Genomic DNA, 23,109 nt, shown 5'->3' on the forward strand with positions numbered 1-23,109 from the left:
AATAACCCACCATAACCCAGAAAGTCCAGAATAATCCTTAATCTTTGACAGAGGAACAAAGACCACGCAATGGAAAAAGAAAAGCCCTTCAACAAATGATATAGGGAAATCTGGGCAGCCAAATTTTTTTTTTTTTAAAGAAACAAAATAGGAACTAGATTCTTATTTAACTTGATTGACAAAAAATAAATCAAAATGGATTAAAGACTTGGATATAAGACCTGAAACCCTACAATACATAGAGGAGAACATAGACGATACATTCCTAGTCAACAACCTCAGAGGTATATTTGGAGACTCAGGAATAAAAAAACAAAATGAACTAAAGGGGCCACATTAAACTAAAAATTGTCTGCCCAGGAAAAGAATTACCATAAAAAAATGGCAACCTATAGACTGGGAGAAGATATTTGTACATCATACATCTGACAAGGGGTTAGTTTCCAAAATATATGAAGAACTCAAATAACTCCAAATCAAACAACCTTATTATTAAAAAATGGGGAAAAGCTCTCAACAGACACTCCTCCAAGGAAGACACACATGACCCATAGGCATCTGTTCAATGTCACTTACTGTTAGGGAAATGCAAATCAAAACCACATTGAAATATCACCTCCCTCTACGAGAATGGTCTATGTCAAAAAGATGGACATAAGCATTGGTAAGGATATGAAGAAAAAGGAACACTCATTCCCTTTTGGTGGGAATGCAAATTTGTAAAACTTCTATGAAAAAAAGGGATTCCTTTAAGAAAAAAGATTCTACTCTTCTAACCTGAAGGATGTGAAAAACACTAATATGATGAGATATATGAACCCCTGTGTTCAAGATGACATTATTTATAATAACCAAGGCATGGAATAAACCTAAATCCTTAGAGACAACTGGGTAAAGAAACTGTGATATGTATACTGAATGGAATATTACTCAGCTATTTAAAGAGATGAAATTGTGTCTTTTGGGACAATATGGATGGATCTTAAGGTGATTATGCTAAGTGGAATAAGTCAGAAAACGAGATATTTACTGTATGGGTTTTTCATTTGTGGAATATAAATAAGAAAACTGTCAAAACACAACAAAAATAACTCTTAGACTTGGAAAATTGTGGTGGTCAGCAGTGGGAAAGGGGTCAGAGAAAGCGAGAATGAGGTGATAGCATAGCGGTGCTGGAGCTTTGGTGTAGGGTAAAAGTACGTGTATGTGTTGAAGTATAAAGTTGTGCTCTCAAACATATATTTTTGTAAACAAATGGCAAATAAAATTTAGTGGAAAAAATTAAAAAAAATTTCTTTTAAGGTCAATCTATTAGTTGTTCTGATCAATGATTCACTTATCAAGTAAATAATTTAGCTAAAGGACATGAGGTGCAATATAACACATTAATCCAGTCTACTCTGCTTCGTGAGACATCACCTGGTTATCCTTCTATTCTAGAATCTTCCAAGCAGGAGAATATCTTCTCAATTCCCTTATTCAAATTATTTCATTTCCTTTGTTGCATTCTCCTGAAGTAACTGAGAGTTTTATGGCGCGCCTTAAAAATTTCAAAATCCAACCATTGATGTATCTTCTTTAACTGGAGTGAGATGTACAGTGTGGACCCTCTGAAGCTCTCTCTCCTCCTGGATTCTTATCCTTCTAGGACTTGAAAATAAGCTCCCTTTCCTTTTCTCTACCATGGCTATTTTGAACTGTCTAAATTATCCTTCATTTTTCTCCCCCAACACTTTTGGCAGATGAACTTATCCCCTATATTATACAGAAAAATTAGACGAAGGGGCTCTCAAAGTGTCAGTGTAGGTAAAGTAGAAAAATGGGAAAAAAAATGAGCATTAGGCCTTTGGAAAGTCTGGTTAAAAATCTTGTGAATCTTACAAGTAAGCTACAAAGATGTAAATTTAAAAGAAACATACAAATAATTTATATTTACATGAATCTGTTGTCAACTATGCTTTCTCATTTGCAATAATGGTGATAATAATACTTCCCTTTTAGCATTGTGGGAAAGAAAATGAGATAATGAATATAAGCCTTACTATAAAGTTTGGCACATAATAAAAACTAGTAAATTATGGCAATAGCTAAAAAAAAAATCCATAAAATACACAAAAATCAACAGGTTTATTTTCGTATTTTGTGTTAGTTGAGTGGAAAAAACATTTCTAGTATCTCAAGACTCCCAGATATTTAGCAAGCTGGAATTTTCAAGAAATGAATTTAGGAATTAATTGCTGTCCTGGCTAAAATATAAACATTGCTGTCCTGGCTAAAATACAAACATTTGAACGACAGAGTTTATATGATATCTTTTACTGTGCTTCATTATGTAAAATGTAATTAGACATTAAGTTATTCTAAAGAAAAGCTGGTTTTATGAACATATAATCATTGCATATCATTAATGATAAGAATCTGCTTTATTGCATCTGTAACACTGATAAAAATTAGAGAAGGGCTCTTCTTACTTTGCAATGAAAAATTAGTGGGCAAAGCTAAAGAATAACAAAGATGATTATGCTCTTTGAAACTTTGTCACAATGATTTAATATCTATTCTGCCTTTACATAAACAGAGCCAAAAATGCAGTTTTAAAAATCTCACTTTATAATACTTTTTTTACCGATAACTGTATGTTATAGGTACGTGCCAAGGCTTCATTAACTTCTGTCAAATATTGAATTTGTAGTTTGCCATTATTGCATCAAGACGAAAAATGCTGGTTGAGGTAATTAATATGTATTAACTTACATGCAAGTAGTTGCTGTGTGTTATTTGATCACACAGTTTAAAATAGAGGGCATTTTAATGACTGTAATAGGAGAACAATCATATGAAGAATATCTAGAGCTGATGGGAAGAGAAGAGAGGAGGCATGACAATGAAAAGGAGAGTTCAAAACAAGTGAGAACAGAACTCTGGGTGGATAAAGGGAGGGATGACACAACATAGTTTAGTGGGGTCAACAGGGGTTTTGGCGTCAGGCAATTCTGGACTTGAAATCTAGTTATGTGACCTTGTTTTAAATATTTGACCTCACAGTCTCAGTGTCTTCATTTACAAATAGAATTTCCATCGTTACAAATATGTAATGAGAGGGTGATACAGATAACAATTGCTGTTGTTTACTGAAAGTATCATATTCCTAGCTCTGTAATAGATAATCATGCATATTCTGTAAGATATTTTAATACATATATATATCATATAAAACACAAAATATTCCTAATTTGTTCTTTTGAAGATCCCCTTCTTGATTATCTAGTTTAGCACTAGGTATATGTGCAATAGTTATTGTTCCCCTTTATACTTTATAGTAGGGTAATATCTAAAGAAAGGAATACAATTTAAAAATATGTTGACAATAACAAGATAATTCCAAGATAGAATCTGTATTTATAATGAATCATTTAAAACAAACAAACAAAAAAAAACCACCACTTTTTTTTTAACCAGATGCCAAAGGTGATAGACTGGGAAAGAGAAATGGCTTTGGAGTCAGATCCCAGTTCTGCTTCTAAAAAGCTATAGGGTGTGAGCATTTACACCCTATCTACCTCACCTTGACCCCAGCTATAGCTTCAACTGTTATTTGTATATGAAAGGATTATCAGGGAGACTGCTGGCAAACTTTTGTTGGAACTTAGTAAAGTGTCAAGTTGATAAACTTGGTCCTGTATGAAAGCTTTTGTTACCTGAAGGGTGGATACTAATGGGACACTTGGTAGTGGCCTTGATCCATGCTCTTTTAGGCCTGGGAATTAGGGAGAAAGAGGACTATGAATAAAATGGAAAGAACTATTTTCATGAAAAGCTTTGCAAGACATTAGTGATCCAGTGGTATAGTCCCTTTGCATTCTTCTAAGAGATTTATATATAAAGGGGAAGAAGGTCATTTTCTCCCTTTCTCATTACATTGCATGCTTTGGCAGTTTGAGAAATCCCAGCTGTGCTGAGTAGTTGATGCAGTAGTACTTGGGAAATAAAGCAGGGGGAATTAAAACAAGGCAGATATCATGTGGTAACTTTCTTTCTCCCCAGAAATCACTATAAGGTGTTGCTGAGGCTGCACAGAAAGAATTGAGGAATTCTGCATGGAGATGGGGGCAAGAGAAAGTAAAATCAAAGTTTAAAATGGTGTACTATTTTTGCATTTTTTTAAAAGATTTATTTATTTATTTATACAAGCACTGGGTACAGTCAGAAGCATGGGAGGGTGAGAGAATTCACCAGAGCCAGAGCAGGGAGAAGAACAGACCAACAAAATACACTGCTGAGGGGAGCAGTGGGCGAGGCAGAAGTCTGCACACCATGTGGGACCCTCACCGACTGGCTGGGGATCGAACCAGTGCTGCAGAGGCTATGTGCAGCTTTGCAGCCCAGCGCTCAACTGATGTACCACCGGAGAGGCCCCTGTTTTTGCATTACTTATAAATATTTTTTGTTGCATTGATTGAAGGACAAAGCATAATGGGTAAAAAAAATATATCTTATAGTCATTTTTCTATTCATGGCTTTCTAAATTTAACCATCTTTCCAACCATTATCTTATCTTTTTTCTTTAAAAGTTTAGTTACTTCTAAAAAAGATTCATGAAATTAAATATTGGGATAGTTCTGTAAGTAATTGTGTGTATGTAAAATGTATGTGCATATATATATATGCATATATAAATATATATAAAGAAAAGAGATCTAATATAACAAGGAACTATATTTGACTTTGTATTATTTATCATCAACAGCTAGAGATATATACCTCCTAATAATATATCATAGTTTCCATGCTTTTTGAATACCAGCTTTCTACTTCAGTATAAAGAAACTTTTCTAGCTCCATGCTATTCTTCAATATTTGTAATGTAAGGAGACATATGATTTTCCTTATTGCCAGCTGTAATAGAGAAGAGTTTAAATAAATTTGCATTTTATTTATTTTAGCTATATATAGTATTAGAAATATGTATTATTATTTCTAATATGTATTTTTAGCTATTATTGTATTAATATATTTCTAATATGTATTATTAGAAAAATAGTAGTGAATGCACATGCATGGAGATTATTTTATAATGCTTTTTGTCTCTATAAATTTTCTGATAACTTGCAGTAATTCTGGGCACTCATACATTCAAGGTCCACTGATTAGAAATCACTGAAATACATTCTCCTTAAAGACTATACTTGTGAATAAATCATCTGTTTATGCTGGGAACACATGTAAAATTGTTTCAAAATCACAGTCCATGCCTAGCAAACTCTTGTTTTTAAAAAATTATTGAAAATGCTATCCCTCCAAGAGTTAACTTAGAAAAATGATTGAGTCAAATTTAAGGGCTATGAATGCCACTTTTTAGGATTTTGAATATTATCCAGTAGATATAGAAGAATGCTTGAAAAAAATTTGACAGGAGATATGAAAAATATGAATATGAAAAATTTTGAAAGACATTTTCTGTAGAAATGAGACAGATTTAATTCCAAAACACAAGACTGGAGTAGATAGGAAGCTGTTAAAATAGCTAAAATCACACCTCAAGCAAAGAAGTAGCAATAGGATAGAAAAGAGATGATTGATTTAAGATATAGGAAGCCGCAGCAGTAGAAGTGACAAATGTGGCAATTAGTTGGGTGAGGGAGGAAGGTAGAGGTGTTATTAGAAGACAACTGTTGAGATGGCAATGAATGGAGGAAAGATGATTTAAAAGTGCCTAGGAGATATTCCAATGGAGCTTTTCAGTAATCAGACAGAAGTGCAGGTCAACAGCTTAGGAGAGAAGTCAGGACTTAAAGCATAGATTCACATGCAACCTACATATGCATGATAAATGAAAATTTGTGGTTATTTAAAATTCTTTTGGGAGAGTCTATCAAGAGTCAATGAGAGTAGATTATGGAACTGCAGCAAACAGCAATATCTTTTTTTTTTTAAGATTTATTTATTGCTTCGAAGAACTTTTTTGCTAATAATACATATTAGAATAATACATATTATTGCTACTTCTTTGCTTGAGGTGTGATTTTAGCTATTTTAACAGCTTCCTATCTACTCCAGTCTTGTGTTTTGGAATTAAATCTGTCTCATTTCTACAGAAAATGGGGTATAGGCCAGATGTGTGGGGGTGAGAGGATTCACCAGAGAAAGTGGGGAGCAGAACCGGCAGATCTATTGAAATACACTGCTGAGGGGAGCAATGGTCAAGACAGAAGAGGTCTGCTATGCTATGTGGATTAGCTGGGGATTAGCTCCCTGGCTGGGGATCCAATTCAGGCCATAATGGTGATAGTGCTGAGACTTAGCCCCTAGGCCACTAGGAAGGTCCAGAAACAACAATATCTTAAGAGGAAGAATCACAGTGAAAGAAAATGAAGCCATGGTTAGAAAATTCAGAAAAAGTAGAACTCGATACTTGTTCCCCATAGGATGGGTCCCCAGTAGAAAGAACAAAGTATGTAAGACTGCACTACCCCTCTAGCACCCCTTAGGACTGCTATGACTCTCATGAAGCAAAGCACACTAACCACAGGGTCTTGAGTCTGGTATTCCAGAGAGAAGAGCTATCATCTCTGCCATAAACAGGAGCCAGCCCTCCTCCCATCATATTTGCACACAGTCTTTGTGGTTTCCTAATGTCTTGTCCATGTGTTTGTAAAAAGTCTCACTATTAAACCTTTCTTGAATTATCCTTAAAAGAGAAAACTCCAGAAGCAAAAAAAAAAAAAAAAAAAAAAAAGTAAATGCCTAGACAAAAAGGTGCCTGCAGTCAGAATCAGTGCTACCAGGTAACTGCACAAGGAGCACCTGAGGGCTCATTGGATTTAGCCTATTGACTATAGTCAAGGAGTCTAGCAATGCCTTTCTTGAAATACACAGCATAAATAAATGTCAGAATCCACATGGTGGAGGGTAAAGGGTGAAGAGGAAGTTATGAAATGAGAGTAGAGCAAGGAATGTGTAGTTTTGCAAAATTTTGAAAGTAACAGAGGGGGAAAGAAAATCTGGATGCTTTAGGAGGCTAAGTTGGGGAGATTTTATTTTTGTTTTAAGATTTCTGAGTATAGAATCCAGGTAAATATAGCTTTAAGGACAGAAAACTATAAGCTGAGCAAGGTACAGAGGAGAAAGGTAGGTAGGAAAAGATGGAATTACAATAGTCAATGTAGGGCTTTGCCTTAGGAAGAAGTAGGGAATTGGATCTTCAAATTGTATAATACAAATGAATCTGAGAGCTAGAGATGACATAAATTTAATTTGTATTTTGTTCTTTTTTTTGCTTTTCAAAGGAGTTTTTATGAAAATTTATTGTCACACACTGGCTATACTATGAGATATTTATTAGACAAGGAAAACTAGGTAAAAGACAGAAAGGTGGGGGAAAATATGATGAAGTCAGAAATAATATTAGTATATGAAACAGACCCCATATAGTCTTGGTCTGGAAGACAGACACAATTTGAAAATTGGTTCATAAGTGCTTTGAAAGCAATATCTGTATTTTCCAGTTCCCATAGCAGCTAGAAAAGTGACCAGCATACAGTGGTTATTTCAGGAAATGTCTTCCCTTTTATGGAATAATGCTGCCAATTACTGCAAATTTTCCATATTTGGTTGTTAAGTTGAGAAATGGTAAGAAAAATACAAAACGACTGGACAAAAGATGAATCATACTTACAATTTCATTGTAAGTGGGGTCAGTACATTTTGGAACAGATTTTGTTTTCCTCCTACGGACTTCACTGGGATATGGTAAAAGATAAAATTCGACATGTGCACTAGGCACAGAGCCATCTGGGAGATGCTGCAAAGGGAAATGGTTTTAAATATTAATGTGTGTCTCTATCAAAGAAAACAAATACATAGCTACTAAATATCTAGACCAAAGACAAGATCAAGATTTATTGCCATTACTTTGTTTATTAGAAAATAAGAGAGCAATCAAAAGAAATAAATCATTGCTCAAAAATAATTTCAAGTTACATTAAAGTGCAAAATTGTCTATCTTAAATTAAGTGTTGTGTTAGAGAACTATATTTAAAAGCCCATTATATATATTTTTAATTGTTTTAAAGTAAAATCTAAATTTACATTTTTGACAAGTGGTCAAGAGATAAAATACAAGCCACAGGCAGACAGGAATTTAGTGCCTCAGGATACTGTCCCTCACCTGAGAATAAAAATATTCAAGTTTAACACATGATATAAGATGTAATACTTAGTGATCTGTATATGTATGTGGTATAATATCACATTTTAAGGCAGAATGTAATTAAAGTATCTCTTATAAGAACAACTCTGCTATACTTAACACAATTTAAAGATGGTTATAGTAATTTTATTATTTAAATCACCCTAAAATACATTGCACAATCCTTTTGCCATTATATTCTATGGAGCTCCAAAAGTTGCTTAAGTAATGATGCCAAATGGGTGGCATCTGGATTCCCCCTCCCCAGTTTTCCAAACCACAACCACCAAACCCCTTCACCCCCAAGTCTCATTCTGGCTTCAGAACTTTTCTTCTTCTATTCCATCTTTGCGTATTGTAGGTATGTTTATTAATGTATCATTTGAAGAATGAGTCCACTGTTTCAAAAATCTGGTGGCTCAGGGGGTTGAGCACAGCCCTGTGAGGCTTTTTGCGGCCTTTGCAGTGTGAATTCGATCCCTGGCTGGCTGGGGAGCAACCCACATAACAAGGCAGACCTCTCCTAACTTGCCCGCTGCTCCCCTCAGCAGTGTATTTCAGTGAATCTGCCTGTTCTGTCCCCATTCTCTGGTGAATCTGCTCACCCCTCTCCCCCCACACTGTGACTCTGAAATGATTTTATCTTTGTGATCTCACCCAAATGGACAGTAAATGGAACTAAAACTTAATATCTACTTGGATAAAATGAGAAATGTTTGTATAACTTATATTTAAAGAGGGTGACTCACAAGTCAAACTGGAGGAATTAAATGCTTATTTTCTTGCTTATGTTCTATTAAATCAGCAACTTTCAACAAACATATTTCAATGCTCTGAATCACAGTGACATTTCCATGTGAACATCCACCCTTAACCTCATTAGCTGTAATTTTATAGCTTTCATTGGCATTCAAAAAAGCAGACTGAAAAGTAAGAAAATACATGTTATTATAGAGTCGACTTTTTTCCAGTTTCAATTTAGATGGTGACAAATCATTAAGAAAGTTTGACTATTAATACTCACAAATTAGATAAAATATGTGTCAAAATACTTAACATGTCAAAATCCTAAAACTAGAAAAGAAGCTGCTCTTAATTCACCAGGTATCCCTCCTCCATTTGAAATCCTCCCTCAGTAGGAGGGACTCAAATGTGTCCATGACATAACGGAATATTCAGTGACACAGAAAGAACATGTTACTAATATTTGAGAGAGTGCATTGATTTTTTTTTTATTTGTTTTTTTTTTTTTGAGACGAATGATGAGAGCGAAGTGTTTTTGTTCTGTGTAATAGTCTCTCACTTATCTGCCATGGGGCTTAAGTGCACCATACCAATAATCACTATACGCTTCAAGGCTTAGCATCACAGTTAGTAGTTAGCATACTGTTTTAGAAATGGGCTTTCTGATTGCAATCTGTGCCCCCAAATTTGCAAACTTTGTGGCTTTTATCATGCAGCTTATCTTTTCAGTGGGTCAGTTTCCTAATCTGTTAAATGAAGCTAAATGTAATACAGCATTTGAAAGATAAACCATGTAATGTGAGAACAGTGCCTGAAATAGAGCAAGACTCAATACATGTTTGAGACTATTTTTTTTTACCTTATAAATTAAACATGAAAACAAAGTTACTGCTTGGACAAGATGTCCCCATTGTACTATGACATACTGAGCACAGTTTCTCAAGCGTAGCACTATTGACATTTGGAGCCTGATAATTGTTGAAATTCTTTGCTGTAGGGGGTTGTTCTATAGCTTGAGGATGTTTTAAAGCATCCCTGACCTCTAAATACTAGAATTCAGTCACACTATCCTCCCAGTTGTGACATCCAAAAGTGTTTCCAGATACCAGTAAATGTCACCAAGGGGCTAAATTGACCGCAATTGAGAATCACTGATGTAGATGACTCATGTTCTTCCGTAGGATTCAGCCTAATGACCTGGGAACATTCCCATATGCGTATCTTCTTACCCCTTTTATTTAACCTCTAACCAAAATCCATCTTCTATCCATCATCACCCCAAAATGAAATTTTCTGATTCATTATAATACCCTTAAATGTTACTATTTCATTCCCATGGTGCCTTTCTTGTCCTTGATTTTCAAATATAACTATATACCAAGATCAATAATCTCCCTTTTGCCCCAGTTCTTCTGCCATGATGGATCTTTATTGCTTGACTTGTTATAACTGGATGTTAATTTTTTTTGATATGCCCATTTCCCCACCTCTTATTTATTATGTTGATCATTGATGTATTTGAGCTTCCTGCAAAACTGCTTTATGTCACTTTCCTCTTAAAACATTCAAGGATTTCCTACTAGCCTAAAAATTAAAATCTCAATTGCAGAAGGGGAAAATTTTTACACCAGCCTTTACCCAGCATTTCACAACTAAGGTTTGGGCTGTTTCCAAGTTAGTATCCTTGACAAGGTCCTTCAGTATCCTGGAATCTAAAATAATGGAAAAGCATGGGTTTCAGTTTAAGGCAAGGGTGCATTAGACTTGAGCAGCAGGCTTAGTCTGTCCTTAGCAGCTTTAAATGCAGACATTGAATTCTCAAGTCTTTAAGTCATTTTTTCCCCAAAGCAGCTGTCTTATCTACATTATTTTTTTTTTCCTTCTTTTTACTGGCACCATATATGAGCACATCCTGCTCTTTAATGATCTCAGCTAATTTTTAAAGGAAGTCTCTGGCTGTCTCCTTATCAATACTTCTCATTTCACCCTTTGCCCCTATGTTCATGTGTATTAAATTTTACTTTGAAATGATTAGATAACTCCTACTAGTCTCAGCGTCATACCCCAGGATTTTTACTGGGGCTGCATTTTAGGCCTTCACAAAGACTTAACATTGAATTCCATAATCATAAGGTTTGGGGAATCAGAGTTCTCCACCTGACTCTCAATTTTTTTTTAAAGATTTATTTATGCATACAAAAGCTGGGGTACAGGCCAGAGGTGCAGGGGGTGAGAGGATTCCCCAGAGACAGAATGGGGAGCAGAACAGGTGGATTGACTGAAATACACTGCTGAGGGGAGCAGCGGGCAAGTCAGGAGAGGTCTGCTGTGCCATGTGGGTTGCTCCCTGGCTGCCAGGGATCCAACTCATGCTGTAGAGGCTGCAGATTGCTTCATAGTGTGGTGCTTAACCCCTTGCGCCACCAGGGAGGCCTCTGACTCTCAATTTAAACAACTAGACATTTGTGTCTCTGGAGTACTTTCTCACTCATAGTAGGCTGAAGTCAAGCAGCACTACTACTTTCTTCTAGAATTCTGGCTAATATTTTTACTGTTCTCAGAAGATAATATGAAAGCTATCTAATCTTTATTTTTGTTGTTCATACTGATTGAATTCTGTATATTCTAAGTTTGCTGTTAAAATATATTTTTTAAATAGCTTGATGTGTGTTTGTGTGATCTTCCTTATGAGATTAGAGATTCTTTCAGAGGGGAATCTGTGTCTTATCTCACACCTCCCCACCACCCCATGTTTCCTTTGGACTTTGCTGCATTGATTACTCACTACTGTACTACCCTAACCCCATCCTCAGTTCCTTCTTTCTAATCTTTCAATATGTTTCTGAAAATCCAATTAGAAAGTAAAATTCCTTAGAAAGAGGAAAAAAATCCCATCTTCATGATGCTGACATACCACTGGTGGGAAGGGAAATACTGACTCCCCTTGCCTCAGTATTTACAAATAATCTGTGTGCATAGTACTATGAAGGAAAAAAAAACACAAAGTAGGGGGTAGGAATTGATAGCAACATAGTGGGGTCATGCTTCTTTATACAGGGGGTCTTTCTATAGTGAGCAGAGACCTAGAAAGCAGGGAGGCAACAATGAAAAAAATTGAATCCTCATTTGAAATTGGGCTTCCTTTTACCTTATTCTTTGCTTTCCTTTCATAGTTAGAGCTTCCTTCCATAGAAATCTTGTCTCTCAAGATGTTTGGTATATAACAAACATTGAACAGTTATCAAATGACTGAATGAATGAGCGATAGATCCATGGTGTCTAGTCTTTGAAAGTATTCCTTAGCTAGTTTTTGAATCTTTATCTATAATGCTACTGCATCCTAAGATTTCGTTAAAGTAGTTTCTGTGGTCTAATTGCAACATTTTTATTTATTTAGAGAACTGGGGAGTAGGCAAGAGCTGCAGGGGGCTAAGAGGATTCACCAGAGGCAGAATGGGGGGAAGAACAGGCAGATTTACTGAAATACATTGCTAAGAAGAACAGTGGGTGAGACAGGAGAGATCTGCAGCACCATATGTAGGTTAGCTCCTTGACTGGGATCGAACTCAGGCCACAGCGGTGATAGCACTGAGACTTAATCCCTAGTCCACCAGGGAGGCCCTAATCTCAATATTTCTTCTGTTAATGTCAAGGAGTCGAAAGTCTACTGCAGAGTCTAATAGATGTATCTTCAGGTTCCATTTGCATGTGTGTCCTAGATGCTTATCCTAAATACAGGGCTGTTGAAGGCCTCTTTCTGTTAGAGCTGACCTAGCCTGCTCATTGCTGGGTTTTGTCAATGATGAGGAGTGTTTGTGTTAACATCTTCTTGTTATGTCCAATATCTTGATCCTCCACTTAGATGCTTACTACCTTTGGTTTTTTACCCTTTTCTGTCCCCTACTGGAGCTAGATTGAACTGGTAATATAATTATTCTTACTAGTGTTAGAATGAATCCCTAGTCTTCATCCTTACTTTCACTTCGAGACTTGATCCCTTATTGCTGTCCTCCTTTTCTGAAACCTGGAAGACCCCCTTGATAATACCCACAGTGCCTTATTTAAATCGACTTCTAGGAGCTAATGATGACCTCACTATTTCCTGGTGGCCTGGTAGATAATAGAATGTGAATTAAAATAATATTTTGTGCTATATTCCCATGCCCTTTCTTAACCTCATGTATGTTTTCCTTCCCATGACCTCTTTTTGTGGACTATATGAAAAAACATACGATTTAACTGGAGAAGTGTTTTATGGGTCTTTGGATGGAGAGAAGGAGAGGGATTTACATGAGCACCAACTATCCCCTACACCAGAAATGAGTCTTATACATAAAACATAAGTGCTCCTATTTTTTCAAGTACTTATAGGTACTTTTGTTGGCACAATTATAATATTTTGAAAGAATTACTGCATTTGTAATGGTATTAAAATTTATTTTATAGTTATTGAGCTTACAGATATCCAAAAGATGTTAATGATAACTCAGGAAACAATTTTATTTTTAGGTTTGTAAAAAAGGTATTTTTGTTTGAAAAGACTGAAAATCAGGATCTTAGGATATTCTTTGCATTCACTGGTAGAAAGATTTCTCTCTCAACTGAAGTAAAATATATGGTATTCTTATCTTCATTCATATTTAGGTTATAAAAATTAAAATGTATGTGTATATTATTAGTAAATCTTTATTCACAATGTTGATTTCTAAGTGGTGGTGTTTTGGGTGTGTGAATAATTAAATATACCAATGTTTTGCTTCCATTGCTTGTCCTAGATTGCATATAGCATTGCAAGTGATTTTATTTTTTTTAATGTAAAAACTTTATTACCTTTAAAAGTTCATACTCTACATAATTAGTTCATATATTCTAGGTGAAATGTCTGATGTAATTATTGGATCTTCTTTTATTATAAACCCAAGGTAATGCTGAAATAGCACAGCTGGGCAAGAAGTTTCTACATAAGAAATAAGAATTTTGGAAAAAATTATGAGTATACCATTTTCTGGTCATGCATTGTTTCATACTGTGTTATTCCTAACATATATCCTCCATTCCTAGGACAGGATTCATATACCAAGGACCATAACAAAATAAGCAAGAATTTGTTCAAAGAACAATTAATTAAATTACTGATATAAACTAAACTTTGAACTAGAGACCTCCTACTTACCTAAGTTGGTTCTTGTAATCTTCTGTCTGTCAATCTATCTATCTATCTATCTATCTATCTATCTATCTATCTATCTATCTATCTATCTATCTATCTGGCTGGCTATTATATCTACTTATTTTCCTTGGTCCTAATGTATTAGTAAATATGTAGGATGTTTTCATATCCTAGCTATTATAAATAAGGTTGCAATAAACACTAATAATAGATTTTGTGTGTGTGTGTTGATGGTTTTATGTTTTTGGCTTCGCTGCCCAAGAGTGGGATGTTGGGTTATGTGATATTTCCATCTTTAGTTTTTTAAGATAAATCCAGATTGCTTTCCATAATGGACACATTAGTTTACTTTCCCACAACGATGTAATACAGTTCCTCTCTCTTTGCATCCTTTCTGGCACTTGTTGAGGGTCTTTTTAATACAATGGAATTTAAAAAAAATTATTGAGGTAATATTGCCACTAGCACTGTATGTGTCCTATTTCTTTGAAGAATGCCATTGAAATCTTGATAGAAATTGCATTAATCTGCATATTGCTTTGGGTAGGATGACCATTCTAACAATATTAATTCTTCCAATCCATGAGCAGAAAATATCTTAGCATTTCTTTTTGTCTTCTATTTCTTTTAACAATGTGTTATACCTCTCGTAGTACAGGTCCTTCACCTCCTTTGCTAAGTTTAGTTCTGTGTATTTTTATCTTTTTTGATGCAAGTGGATTGTTGTAAGTGGATTTTTGATGTAAGTGGATTGTTGTAAGTGGATTTTTTAAAAGATTTATTTATTTTATACAAGAACCGGGTAAAGGCCAGTGCGTGGGAGGGTAAGAGGATTCACCAGGGACAGAGTGGGGAACAGAACAGGCAGACTGATGAAATACACTGCTGAGGGGAGCAGCTGGCAAGACAGGAGAGGTCTGCTGCGCCATGTGAGACCCTCACTGGCTGGCCGGGATAGAACTGGCACTGCAGAGACTGCGGGCAGCTTCATAGTGTGGCACTCAACTGGCCTGCGCCACCAGGGGAGGCCCTGTAAGTGGATATTTTGATGTAAGTGGATTGTTCTCCTTATTTCTTTCTCTTCCAGCTTGTTTGCATATAGGAAACCAACTAGTTTTGTAATGTACTTTACTGCACTGATTTATTATTTCTATTTGTTTTTTAATGGCGTCTTTAAGGTTTTCCATATACATTTTCATGCCACCTGTAATAATGATCACTACTTCTTTCAAGATTTGGATTTCTTTTACATCTTTATATTTTGGATTACTCGAACTAGGAATTCCAACACTATGTTGAATAGTCATGGTGAGAGTGGAGATCCTTGTGTACCAGATCTTAGATCAGAAATTTTCAGTTTTTCACCTTTAAGTATGATGTTAGCTGTGTGTTTGTCATATATAACTTTTATTATATTTAGATATGCTCCTTCTTCTCCCTTTTTTGAGAGTGTTTTTTTCATAATTTGATCTTTTATCAAGGGCCTTCTCCTTATCTATTATACGACTATATGATTTTTATCATTCCTTTTGTTGATGTGGTGACACACATTGATTTTCAGTTGTTGAACCATCTTTGTGTCCCTGGAATAAATCCTGCTTGGTCATATGTATGATCCTTTTCATGTCTTGTTGAATTTGGCTTGCTCAGATTTTGCTGAGGATTTTTTTTTTATTAAATAATAAATTTTATTTTTATATTCCCCCATACAACTGCACATGCCCCATTCTGACCCCAATCCCTCCCCTCCCGGACCCCACCCCCCAAAAAGTGTCTGGTTCATAGTTTTTGTTGATTTTGATTTTCACTTTCTTATAATTATTCTTTTTCCTGATCCATTATTTAAGTTTTCTAGATTCCTGCTATGAGTGAGACCATCTGGTATTTTTCTTTTTCTTTTTGGCTTATTTCGCTGAGCATGATCCCTTCCAGCGCCATCCATGTTGCTGCAAATTGCATGTGTTTATCTTTTGTGAATGCTGAGTAATATTCCATGGTATATATGTACCACATCTTCTTGATCCAGTCATCTATTTTTGGGCATTTGGGCTGTTTCCAAAGCTTAGCTATTGTAAATAGTGCTGCTATAAACATAGGGGTGCAGGTGTTCTTTGGAATTGATGTTTCTGTGTCCTTTGGGTAAATACCTAGGAGTGGAATTGCTGGATCATATGGAAGCTCTATGTTTAGTAGGTCCAGAAATCTCCACACAGCTCTCCATAGTGGTTGGACCAGTTTGCATTCCCACCAACAGTGCAGGAGAGTTCCTTTTTCTCCACACCCTCGCCAACATTTGTTGTTGCTAGTTTTTTTAATATGTGCCATTCTCACTGGTGTAAGATGGTATCTCATGGTAGTTTTAATTTGCATTTCACTGATTACAAGTGATGTTGAACATTTTTTCATATGTCTGTTGGCCATTTGCATTTCCTCTTCAGAGAAGTTTCTTTTTAGCTCTTCTGCCCATTTTTTGACTGGGTTATTTTCTTTGTTGTTGTTGAGTCTCATCAGCTCTTTGCAGATTTTTGTGATCAGTCCTTTATCATTAGAATAATCAGTGGGTGCAAAAGAAAAACTGGGTGCAAAAATGTTCTCCCAGTTGGTGGGGTTTCTCTTTGTTTTTGTTATTGTCTCTTTCGCTGTGCAGAAGCTCTTTAATTTGATGTAGTCCCAGCTGTTTATCTTTGCCTTCACTATCACTGCTTTGGGTGATGTGTCTGTAAAGATGTCTTTGATATGCAAATCACGTAGTGTTTCACCTATATTTCCTTCTATGTATTTTATGGTTTCAGGTCTTATGTCTAGTTCTTTAATCCATTTTGAGTTGATTTTTGTGTATGGTGTGAGGTAGTGGTCAAGCTTCATTTTTTGCATGTAGCGACCCAGTTTTCCCAGCACCATTTATTGAACAAACTTTCTTTGCTCCAATGCATAGTCTTTGCTCCTTTGTCAAAGATTAGTTGACCATAAATCTGTGGGTTTATTTCTGGATTTTCTATTTGATTCCATTGGTCTGTATGTCTGTTCTTGTTCCAATACCATGCAGTTTTGATGATTATGGCTTTGTAGTATAGTTTGAAGTCTGGGAGTGTGATGCCTCCATTTCCTTCTTTTTTTTTCAGTAGAGCTTTGGCTGTTCGGGGTTTTTGGTGATTCCATATGAATTTCATCAATAATTGTTCTATTTCTTTGAAGAATGACATTGAAATTTTGATTGGAATAGCATTGAATGGGTATATTGCTTTTGGTAGGATGGCCATTTTAATAATGTTTATTCTTCCAATCCATGAGCAGGGGATGTCTTTCCATTTCTTTGTGTCTTCTATTTCTTTTAACAGTGTTTTATAATTTTCTTTGTATAGGTCCTTTACCTCTTTTGTTAGATTTATTCCCAAATATTTGATTTTTTTTGTTTTGATAATAAAAGGGATGGTTTTTTTTTATTTCTTCTTCTTCAGATTTATAGTTTGTGTATAGGAAGGTTGCTGATTTTGCGTGTTGATTTTGTATCCTGCCACTTTACTGAACTGATTGATAAGTTGGATTAGTTTTTCTGTGGAGTTTTTGGGGTTCTCTAAGTATATTATCATATCATCTGCAAAGAGTGATAGTTTGACTTCTTCTTTTCCTATTTGGATTCCTTGGATGTCTTTCTCTTGTCTTATTGCTCTGGCTAGGACTTCCAGTATTATATTGAAAAGCAGTGGTGAGAGTGGACATCCTTGTCTTGTTCCAGATCTTAATGGAATTGCTTTCAGCTTTTCACCATTGAGAATGATACTGGCTGTTGGCTTGTCATAGATGGCCTTTATGATGTTGAGGTATGTTCCTTGTATCCCAAGAATTTCAAGGGCTTTTATCATGAATGGGTGTTGCACTTTGTCGAAAGCTTTCTCAGCATCTATTGATATTATCATATGGTTTTTATATTTCTTTTTGTTGATGTGTTGGATAACGTTGATTGATTTTCGGATGTTAAACCATCCTTGTGTCCCTGGAATGAATCCTACTTGGTCGTGGTGAATTATCTTATGAATACATTGTTGGATTCTGACAGCTAAAATTTTATTGAGGATTTTTGCATCAGTGTTCATTAGGGAGATTGGCCTGTAGTTTTCCTTTTTTGTGTTGTCCTTATTCCGTTTTGGTATTAGTGTAATGTTGGCTTCATAGAACGTGTTTGGTATTGTCCCTTCCTTCTCAATTTTTTGGAAGAGTTTGTGAAGGATAGGCACTAATTCATCTCTGAATCTTTGGTAGAATTCATTTGTAAATCCATCAGGTCCTGGGCTTTTGTTTTTGGGAAGGTTTTTGATTACCATTTCAATTTCGCTGCTTGTAATTGGTCTGTTTAGGTGTTCTATTTCTTCTTTATCTAGCTTTGGGTGATTGTAGAGTTGTAGGAATTTGTCCATCTCCTCTAGATTGTTGAACTTGTTTCCATATAACTGTTCATAGTAGTTACTGATTATTCTTTTGATTTCTGCTGTGTCCGTTGTGATTTCTCCTCTTTCATTTATGATCCTGTTTATTTGTGCTTTCTCCCTTTTTTCCTTTGTGAGCCTGGCTAGGGGTTTGTCTATTTTATTGATTTTTTCAAAGAACCAGCTCTTGGTTTCATTGATCTTTTGGATTGTTTTTTTAGTTTCGATTTCATTTATTTCTGCTTTGGTTTTTATTATTTCTTTTCTTCAACTGGTTTTGGGGTTTTTTTTTGTTGTTCTTTTTCTAGATCTCTGAGCTTCGAGATTAGGTTGTTTCTTTGAGTTCTTTCTTGTTTTTTGATGTGAGCTTCTATTGCTATATATTTTCCTCTTATTACTGCTTTTGCTGCATCCCATACATTTAGGATATTAGTGTCCTCCTTGTCATTTAATTCAAAGAATTTTTTAATTTCTTCTTTGATCTCCTCATTAGTCCAGTGGTCTTCCAGTAGTTTGGTTTTTAATCTCCATGAGGTAGAATAGTTCCTTGCCTTCTTTTTATGGTTTATTTCTAGTTTGATGCCTTCATGGTCAGAAAAAATGGTTGGTATGATTTCAATCTTGGTGTATCTGTTGATGTTTGTCTTGTGCCCCAGTATGTGATCGATCCTGGAGAATGATCCATGTGCGCTTGAGAAAAATGTGTACTCCGTTTTTTTTGGGTTTAGTGTTCTATAGATGTCTGTTAAGCCCAAATGCTCTAGGTCCTTATTTAGAGCTTTAGTTTCTTTACTTATTTTTTTGTCTTGTTGATCTATCCATTGTTGATAGTGGTGTGTTGAAGTCTCCCACTACGTATGTGTTTTCTCTGATGTCTGTTTTCAGAGAGGACAACAGTTGTCTGATATATTTTGGTGCTCCTTCGTTTGGTGAGTATATGTTAATGAGTGTTATTTCTTCTTGTTGAAGTATTGTCCCCTTGATCATAATGTAGTGACCACTGGGGTCTCTTTTTATTTTTTTGAGTTTGAAGTCTGTTTTATCTGATATAAGTATAGCTGTCCCTGCTTTCTTTTTTGGTCCATTTGCTTCTAGGATTGTTTTCCGTCCTTTAACTTTAAGCCTATTTTTATCTTTTGTAGCTAAATGTGTTTCCTGGAGACAGCAAAAGGTTGGGTTTTGTTTCTTAATCCAGGCTGCAACTCTGTGTCTTTTTATTGAAGAGTTTAGTCCATTTACATTTAGAGTTAATATTGTTATGTTAGCATCTGTATTTGCCATTGTGTTTGTCTTTCCTTTGATTTTATTTATTTATTCTTTTAATAACTTTTTTTTTTTTTGGCCTTCTTTCATTGTTATTCGTCCCTCTGAGGTTCTGGCTTTAAGATTCCTTGTAGTATTTTTTGGAGTGGGGGTTTAGTCGTAATGAAATTCCGGAGTTTCTCTTTGTCTGGGAAGGTCCATATTCTTTCTTCAAAGAGGAAGGAGAGCTTTGCGGGATAGAGTATTCTTGGTTGGCATCTGTTTTCTTGGAGTCTGTTGACTATGTCCCTCCACTCTCTCCTTGCCCGTAGTGTTTCTTCGGAGAAGTCTGATGTCAGCCTGATTGGTTTTCCTTTGAATGTTATCTGTTTCTTCCCTCTTGTCAGCTTCATTATTTTTTCCTTGTCCTGGATTCTTGGGAGCTTTACTGTTGTGTCTTGCTGTGTTTTTCCTTTCGTCGTGGAAGTTTGGTGTTCTTCTTGCTTCTTGTACATCAATTTTCAGCTCCTTCTTCGCATTTGGGATGTTCTCGTCAGTTATCTCCTGGAATATTTTCTCTGTTCCTACATCTCTCTCCTCTCCTCCTGGAATTCCTATAACTCTTATATTTCCTTTCCTCATGGAATCAGATTGTTCCCGAAGTCTTTCTTCGTTCTTTTTCCTTCGTACTTCTCTTTCCTTTTCTGTTTTGGTTCTTTTTATTTCTGTGTCTTCAAGAGTACTTATTCATTCTTCCATTTCATCTATTCTGCTTTCATTGCTTTTCCCAGAGTTCTTTAGTTCCTCCATTAATTCTTTGATCTCTTGCATTTCTTTTACTTCCCTCTTTAGGGACTCAATTTCATTCTTCTGACCATTGTTTTCCCTTTTTGGGACTCAATTTCATTCTTCTGACCATTGTTTTCCCTCTTTAGGGACTCAATTTCCTTCTTCTGATCATTGTTTTCCTTTATGACTTCTGCCACTTTTTTAATCATGGCAATTTTAAATTCTCTTTCTGGAAGGCTCAGAAGTTCTTCCAAGTTACTGCCGTTGCAATCTGGAGGGTGGTTTTGTTTTTGTGGTGTGCTTCTTTCCTGAGGCGTTGTTATGTTGCGTGTGGTTCTTCTACTCCCTACTCTCTGTTTTCTAATTTGTCGTATGCATTGGGACTCTGTGTTGCTCGGACTGGCCGTCATCTTGGGTGAACTTCTCCGCTCCCCTCTGGCTCCTCCAGGAACCATCTCTGGCTTCTGGGGGGCTTTCTGCTGGTTTTAGGCAGTCTTTACTGAAGAAATGTCCCTGTTCTAAACTGGCGAAGCGGGACACAGTCCCTGTGCATCCAGTCTCAGGCACACGCTTCTGCGTGCCCGGTCTGCCCTGGACGTGGGTGCCTGCTCCCTCTGTGGGCTCAGACTGCTAGTTGGAAGGGGCCTGGCGTGGACTAACTTCCCAGCTGGCCACTGGGTCCTCCAGAAGCCTTCTGCCCTTTTCAAGAAGTCTTAAGAAATTTCCCTGTTCTATGGGGTGTTAGTGACTTTTTTTCTGGTCGCTAGGTGGCGCCAGAGATCTCTCCTATTGTCCTTGGGGGGCTGTTTATCAACCCCCCCAACCCCGTGCTACAGGGATCAGAGAGCGAGAATGGTAGGGTAAACCTCAACGGCTTTGGGGTGCTGTGTCTGCCTTGTGCCCCACCGTCGTGGAGAACACACGCCCAGAATTTCGTGCCCCGGGTCTCACTTCAAAGCCCTCAGGTCCAGGACGCGGGCTGTAGCCCAGTTCAGTGGCGCGGGAATGGCGCCTTTTGCACCGCTCCCGTGCCTGGGCACCTGGTTCCTGCTTACTCAGTGAGGGACTTTCACCCCCATGAGGGCCTCCGCGCGTCTCCCCGCAAGCCTAGGTTGCAGGCGCGGGGGCCTGGGCAGCCGCGATCCCGGTCCGTGTTTTCTTTTCAAGCGCGCCAAGCGCGCCGCTTTTCCGCACAAGCTTACCGGCAGCCCGGGCTGTGTGCGAGTCTCCAGGGGTCTTTGTTCTTCTCTAATGGTGCCCGGAGCCGTTCGCTCACCGCTGCGGCGGATCCTGCAGGGTTCTCCCCAGCTCCCGTTCATGGGGTGTGGTGGCTGCAATAGTTCCTTTCCACTCACAGTCCCGCTTGCTGCGTCATTTGTTCTTGTTGGTCGTTTTAGTTTGTTGTTTTCCTCCTCTCTCTTGCTGAGGATTTTTGTATCTATGTTTATCAGGACTATTCATCTGTAGTTTTCTTTTGTTGTAATGCTCTTGCCTGCTTTTGACTGGCCTCATAAAATGTGTTTGGAAGCATTCCCTCTTTCTCTGTTTTTATGGAAGTGTTTCAGAAGGATACGTTTTCATTCATCTCTGAAGGTCTGGTATAACTCATTAGTAATCCATCTGGTTCTGGACTTTCATTTTTTGAGAGACTTTTGATTACTGTTTCAATATCCTTGTTTGTAATTGGTTTCTTCAGGTTTTCTATTTCTTTCTGATTCCATCTCAGGAAGTTTTATGCCTCTAAGAAATTATCCATTTCTTCTAGATTATCCAATTTACTAATACATATATGTTTAAGTAATTTCTGTATTTCTGAGATGTCTGTTGTAATTTTTCCTTTTATATATCTGATTCTATTGATTACAGTTTTCTTTTCTTCTTAGTGAGTCTAGCTAGAAGCTTTTGTATTTTGTCAATATTTTCAAAGAATCAGATTTTGGCTTCATTGATCTTTTGGACTGTCTTTTTAAATTACTATTTTATTAATTTCTATTCTGATTTTTATCATTTCCTCTCTTCTACTGCCTTTTGTCTTTTTCCCCCTAGGTCCTTAAAATGAGAAGTAAAGTTATTTATTTGAACTCTTTCTTGTTTCTTGCTATGGCCCTGTTTTGCTATATATTTTCTTCTTAGTACTGATTTTGCTGTTCCTCATGAGTTATGACAGGTTGTCATCATTTTCACTTGTCTCCAAATATTTTTTAATTTTTTCTTTGATTTCACGGTCAATCCAATGATGATTCAGTAGTGTGTTGGTCAATCTCCATATACTAGAGGTTTTTCCTGCTTTATTTTTGTGGTTGATTTCTAGTTTGGTACCATTGTGATAAGAGAAGATATTTCATATAATTTCATTCTTTTTTTTGATTTTTTAAAAAAAATATTTTTATATTCCCCTTACAATTGCAACCCTCTTATTTTCACCCCAATTCCTCCTTTTCCCGCCCCCCCCATTCTTCATGAACTTATTGACTGCTATTTTGTGACCTGACATGTAGTCTACAATGGAAAATGTGCCATTTGCCCTGAAAATGGTTTAAAACACTACTCTT

At 36.5% G+C, this 23,109-nt stretch overlaps 1 protein-coding gene across 4 annotated transcripts in view; it reads right to left on the reverse strand.

The window, feature by feature from the left end:
- PIK3C2G (phosphatidylinositol-4-phosphate 3-kinase catalytic subunit type 2 gamma) overlaps positions 1–23,109 on the reverse strand; it is a gene marked incomplete at both ends in the record, with an annotated part of 286,347 nt that overhangs the window by 1,642 nt on the left and 261,596 nt on the right. For all 4 annotated transcript variants that reach the window (XM_084255119.1, XM_084255118.1, XM_084255117.1 and 1 more), the window contains one exon: positions 7,676–7,801. In XM_084255119.1, coding sequence (XP_084111245.1) covers positions 7,676–7,801 — 126 coding nt within the window. The remainder of the gene's footprint in view (positions 1–7,675; positions 7,802–23,109) is intronic.

Source organism: Talpa europaea, assembly GCF_964194135.1.
Source record: "Talpa europaea genome assembly, chromosome: 15".
NCBI lineage: Eukaryota > Metazoa > Chordata > Mammalia > Eulipotyphla > Talpidae > Talpa > Talpa europaea.